Source organism: Anoplophora glabripennis, unplaced genomic scaffold (assembly GCF_000390285.2).
Source record: "Anoplophora glabripennis isolate ALB-LARVAE unplaced genomic scaffold, Agla_2.0 scaffold254, whole genome shotgun sequence".
NCBI lineage: Eukaryota > Metazoa > Arthropoda > Insecta > Coleoptera > Cerambycidae > Anoplophora > Anoplophora glabripennis.
Genome location: NW_019416482.1, coordinates 4,705 through 10,633, shown reverse-complemented (window position 1 = coordinate 10,633; position 5,929 = coordinate 4,705). Strand labels below are relative to the sequence as shown.

Here is a 5,929-nt window from a genome sequence, read left to right as displayed (position 1 = left end):
CTGCAGTCGCCGGTATACGCAGATGACTCTGTTTAGATTTTTTCTAGGTTTATGGCGCCAAAATAATTGAAATTAAAATCTGTCTATGTTGAATATGCTATGGTCTATGATTAAATACTAGAGGAATATCTTGAATCTATGGTTAATGGTAGAGAATGTCGAATGTCAGATCAGAATTAATTTCAATTGTCAATTGACAAATGTCAAAAAGCTTAACAATTAACATTTGAGGTGTCCGTAAAGTAATTAACATTTGAGGTGTCCGTAAAGTTTTATTTACATTTCTAAAATTCTAAAATAACTCATAAATATTTGTATTACAATACTTTATTATCGAAGTGAGTTTTTGTTAGTTGTTGCTAGTTATATTTGTTAACATTGTACGATATTTGCTAATGTTTTAAAATCGTTTGTTACAGAAAATGGCAGACGTAAGAGATATTATGGAACTGGAGAGGCCTCCAACTCCAGAAATAACAAGAGAAACTATCTTAGGGGCTGATAAATCGAAAAAACGAGCCTCCACAGCTCCGAAGGTTCCAAAACGTCCAGAAGGAATGCACAGAGAAGTTTTTGCTTTATTATACAATGACAACAAAGATGCGCCTCCTCTATTCCCATCAGATACAAGTAAGTATTCCATAACTTCAGTGTTTCTCATTCTTTTTATGATATCACCACTTCAGTTGGTAACAACGGATATAAACAGACGAAAATTAAATTGGGAATGCGGAAACCAAGAAAATGGAAATGGATGGCATTCACAAATCCAGCACGAACCGATAATGCCACATTTCATCACTGGAGGAGGCCATCTGATGAACCAAAAGAATACCCATTTGCCAAGTTTAATAAGGTATGTAGATTTTTTCTCTTTTTGATGTTTTTTAATTAATGTTTTTTCAGAAAGTCGACTTACCAACATATACAGATGTAGAATATCAACAACATCTGGTATGCGAGGGTTGGACGAAAGAAGAAACAGACCATCTTATGGACCTTGCCCATAGATTTGATTTAAGATTTATCATAATGTCTGACAGATATGATTCTGAAAAATTTTCTAAACGATCTGTAGAGGACTTAAAAGAGCGGTACTACAAAATATGTGGTATTCTCGCTAAGGTAAGCAATAAGAGTTGATTCCCAGCACTACTAAAGTCATTGATTTATAGTTAAATGGTGAAAAAAAAATTTATACCTACGATGCAGATCATGAACGTAGACGAAAAGAACAGCTAAAAAAATTGTACGAAAGAAAACCAGAACAGGTATGCTAATACAGTGTATAAATTTCTTCAGCGCCTTAAAATATTTGTTTTAGATCGAGGAGGAACAATTCCTGCTTGGCGAATTGAAGAAAATAGAGGCCCGTAAAAAGGAGAGGGAACGCAAAACTCAAGATTTACAGAAACTGATTAGTCAAGCCGATAATCAAAATGAGACTCCAAGGAAAACTGACAAAAAGCTGCCCAAGAAGAAAATAACGAATCCTACAAGACCTTCCAGAATAGACACAAATGTAAGGATTTTTATTTTTATTTTGGTACCAAGACCTTAGCAAAATAACTGTCGTTGCCATACTAGCTTTTGACCAAAACTTTGTAATACATCAAGAAATCATAGAAAAATTATTGTGAGTGTGTTCTTTGACAGAGTTTTTGAGGTAGTATATTAAGAAATTTGCTTTTCTTTGAGCAGCACATTTTACAGGCTCTAGAGAGCGCAGGAATCAAATTTCCAGACTATAAGAATAGCGGTGTATCGTTGAGGTCTCAAAGGATGAAGCTGCCAGCTAATGTAGGCCAAAAGAAGTCGAAGGGTGTGGAGCAAATACTCCAAGAAATGGGACTAGGTAAGAAAATGGAAAAAATATTTTTTTTTAGATTAATTTATATTCTTATACAAATTTGTAAACTTGTAATTGGTATGGAAAAAACTATATTAAAATATAAAAACACATACCTCATATAAAAATAAACAATATTTAAAATGCAACTATAACTATAAAAATATTGAGGTTAGAATAAAACTTTTCGATCCAATTGATCCAACTAAATCCAAACCAAAGTGAACTGTGATCAGATAGACAAAAAAATGTTTGATTTAAAAAAAAAAACAAAAAATTTTTCTGGCTTACTACTACTGGTTTACTACTAAACCTGTTATAGTTGCTACTACTCGTAAAAGTAACATGAGGCAGGTACTTTTAAAGTATTATAGGAGAAAATAGTTTGAATACGTTGAATTTTGTATTTATTAATCGTCTCAAAAATAACTTAATTTGTTTATAACTTTTAAATTTTTAAACATAAAATAAGCAACATTATAATTATTTATTTGAAACAAATAATAATTTACATAATAATAATAACCATTTATAAATATAAATTTTTGGAGTGAAAAAATTAAATTTCATCACGATTATTGATTTATTGATTTTTTAATAATTTGCGGACATTAAATCGTCGGACACATATCACTATTTTGTACAGTAAAATTAAAAGTGGAAAAAATTTAAATTAGATATATGGTATATAGATTATGTGGTAATCAATTTATCATACCCCGTGAAAATTCCGATTTCCAGCTGTCGGACTGAAAAAACGCGGCTTGAAATTTGTTGGACAACAATACTTTTTGACTTAATTAATTATACTAAAAATTACCTATGTAGTAATTGATTTTCAATACCCTATCATTTTGGCATGTTTCGGCCGGTAGACACGTCAATGTCGGAAGAATGTCTGTCGGACAAATTTAAGTCGGCATTTGCAATAAAATTTCCAGTAACTTAAGCTAAAAAAAAAGGTATGGTCTTGACTTTTCAGGACCCCGGGAAATTGACATGTTTTTGAACTTTTCCGAGTTGAAAAGCGGAGAAATCCAGAAAAGTCGCAAAGAAAAAGTGTGGTAGACTTGTCAAACACCCTCACGAGTCATAATGTATGTGGAAATCAACTTTCCGGGGTGGGGGGGTGGGGAGAGGGCTTGTACTGTGGACTATATGGATCAGGGATCATTTTTAGGGAAATTTAAAGATTTTTCAGAATATATATTAGCATTTTTGTTTGAGCATCTAGTTATACTGGGTGTTATTATAAAATATGAAATATATATATTCAAAAAATATATTTCTAACAGCAAATATCTATCGGAAGTATTGGTTCATAACATTTATTAATTTCAATGATTATAGTTTTACAGTACAATTTAGATTTATTAACTCTTTATAGAACTGAACCCAACACCAACGGAAGACATCTGCCAGCACTTTAACGAGTTAAGAAGCGACATGGTACTACTGATGGAACTTAAGACTGCGCTGGGTACCTGTGAATACGAATTGCAGTCTCTGAGACATCAATATGAAGCCCTAAATCCTGGAAAAGTAACCATTGTTGGATTACTTACTTCTTTTCATTTAATATTTATCTGATTTCAGACTTTAGTCATACCACCCCAGCTTTTGTCGAATAACGAAACTGATACCAAAGTGGGAACAGGCGAAATTATAGACGTTGTTGGGTCTCCAGGAACCCCATCGAATACCTAGCTACTAAGGTTACGGATATAAGGAAGACGCAGTATTTCGGTTTTGTAAATAGAGTGATGAATTTAAGGCCACCATAAGTAGCTCTACTATTTGTAGCATTTATCTTGAGTTGGATGAAGAAAATTACAAATTTTGTCCATGTTTATGAAGAGAAACCTTTTTCATTACATTTGTTGCTCCCAAGTGGGACGGAAAAGCTTTTTCCGTAATAACGTAGGCTTGAGAAAAAATTGTACATATAAATATTAGCTGTAGTTGGTGTATTAAATGAGAATAAAATGTAAGAAATCCACTTTTACTTAAAAATAAAATCTGATAATAATTATTTCATTGAGTTTGTTAATATCATTTAATTAATCATAGTCATTAAGGAGATAAACTGTTTCTAAAGACAACTTTTACTGACAATCAAAAAAATCGAAAATCGGATAAATCTTTGATCATACAGGGTGTTACAGAATGACATTTTAAACATTTGCGAAATTGTAGAGGATTAAATTCGGAAAATTTTTTTTTCAAGAATGAAAATAAAGATTTATTTAAAAAAAAGTAGATATAAACACATTTATAATTTCAAAATTTTCATTTTGTTTCCCTTGTAAAATTTTACCATAATTTATAATTCACATTTTGAATAAAAAGTAGTTCAAACGTGAAATCAATAGATTTACCCAAGAGAAAGTAAATTTGGTAAAACTGGATGCTATTTGTTTTCCAAAAAAAAAAAAAAAATTGTTCAATCACAAAAGTCAAGAATTACATTAACACGTTTATTCCTTTATTTAAATACAAAACAAATAATACTCTTATGGAAAAATACATGCACACTAAGAGTAATGTATGGATTACATATATATTCATATATTTTGAATTTATACAAACTGAAAATTTAAATTGACCTACAACCAAAAACTTACAAAACGTGGGAATACTCCTACTACATGGGTTTATGAACCTCAATTTTAGGGTACACCGATTTCATGAGACGGTTAAAAGTCCAGCAATAACTTAAAATTGAAAAGGAATTACAAATAACAAATCTTAAATATAATTAAATACAAATAGCGGCATATAAAAAAAGACGAGTAAAAAAAATGTGCACATGGAAGAGATTTTTCTCAGATGGGGTTGCCCGATTATAAACTCAAAAGTCATTCAGGGTCCTTACATTGTCACGTGAATTATCCCTACTGCATTCTGTCCTTGGCCTTTTCCTCGCAGGCTCCTCTGATTGAGGAGGAACGTCACGTTTCTTAACTGAACTCTAAAATAAAAATTTAACTATGAAACAAATATTTAATTAACACTGTCAAGTCACTGGAATTGACAACTTAGTGAAATAAAAATACAACACTTACATTTACCTTTTTATCCCAATGTTGCTGCATATATTTTAGTAGTATACTAGTCTTCTCTGTTACGATAACTGAAAAAGAATAATAAAAATGTTTTCCTACCTACATTTACCTACTTGAAACTTACTCTGCTCAGAAGGATAATCTTTTGTGGGGATATATACTGATGGCCTTTTCAAAGGCGATCTACTGTTTGTGTCCACATGAAATTTTGTAAAATTATTCTCATTGTAGGAAGGTAAGCCCTCCAAAAACTGAGCGACGGACTGAAATCATATAATTTTGTGCGATTAACTTATACCTAATACATACGACTTTTCTTACCATTGTTGCTGAGACCAGAACTTTTTCTTTGCAAAATCTTACAGGGAAATTTCCATTAAAGGAAATACTTTTACTCGAAAAAAATATCAATAAAGACGAGAATTGTGATGTGAAAATACCACAAATGTCAAAAGCCAGTTAAAGAATTTTCTTCATATTGGCAACATTGCAAATGAAAATAAACAAATATCAATAAACAGCACCTACCACCCAACTATAGTTGCCATGCACCCAACACCCAAGGATATTTATATCCTTTCTCACTCCTTGCCTACTACCACAAAATATATAATAGACCTACCACTATTGAGCAGTTCAGTGCGAACAGCCGAGCTGAGCGGACGTGTTTGTTTGTGAGGTGAAGTGATTGCAACGAGCAAAATCTACCTGCCTTTATTAAGGCTACCTGGAAAGAATCCCTTTCTTTCCTTTTAATCACCGACCTAATCCCCGGCTAAGCACAGAGGCCGTCGGCATCTTTGTTGCAGGCACCTGTCCAGGGGTTATGCCCAGGTAAGTTTTTACTTATTTATCAGTTATTTGCATTACTTTAAAATACATTTCTTTCAAATTGCGACCCCCGACAAACAATATACCAGACAGACAAATACACCAAAAGACACGTACGCCCCCGTAAGGGGGCATCCCCACACGACTAACACTTACACACCCACCCACCCACACACACACACAC

General features: G+C 32.6%; 2 protein-coding genes across 5 annotated transcripts; one reads left to right on the top strand and one right to left on the bottom strand.

Moving 5' to 3' along the window:
* The first annotated feature begins 207 nt into the window (after nucleotides 1-207).
* On the top strand, nucleotides 208-3,886 carry LOC108908126 (DNA methyltransferase 1-associated protein 1). Of its 3 annotated transcripts, none has more exons than XM_018712052.1 (9): nucleotides 208-338; nucleotides 420-630; nucleotides 687-856; nucleotides 907-1,125; nucleotides 1,176-1,271; nucleotides 1,325-1,522; nucleotides 1,714-1,855; nucleotides 3,237-3,391; nucleotides 3,446-3,886. In XM_018712052.1, the coding sequence occupies exons 2-9, from the start codon at nucleotides 423-425 to the stop codon at nucleotides 3,554-3,556; spliced, it is 1,299 nt and encodes a 432-aa protein (XP_018567568.1). In that variant the 5' UTR covers nucleotides 208-338; nucleotides 420-422; the 3' UTR covers nucleotides 3,557-3,886. The 3 variants fall into 3 exon arrangements, with proteins under 3 accessions (XP_018567568.1, XP_018567565.1, XP_018567567.1); XM_018712049.1 differs by having other exon boundaries at nucleotides 1,702-1,855; XM_018712051.1 differs by having other exon boundaries at nucleotides 241-258; nucleotides 1,702-1,855.
* Nucleotides 3,887-4,312: 426 nt separating this feature from the next.
* Nucleotides 4,313-5,422, bottom strand: LOC108908127 (DET1- and DDB1-associated protein 1). Of its 2 annotated transcripts, none has more exons than XM_018712053.1 (4): nucleotides 5,236-5,422; nucleotides 5,039-5,177; nucleotides 4,915-4,982; nucleotides 4,313-4,820 (listed from the first exon to the last, which is right to left on the bottom strand). In XM_018712053.1, exons 1-4 carry the CDS (start codon nucleotides 5,236-5,238, stop codon nucleotides 4,701-4,703), a joined length of 330 nt encoding a protein of 109 aa, XP_018567569.1. In that variant the 5' UTR covers nucleotides 5,239-5,422; the 3' UTR covers nucleotides 4,313-4,700. The 2 variants fall into 2 exon arrangements, with proteins under 2 accessions (XP_018567569.1, XP_018567570.1); XM_018712054.1 differs by having other exon boundaries at nucleotides 4,921-4,982; nucleotides 5,236-5,421.
* Nucleotides 5,423-5,929: the final 507 nt, after the last annotated feature.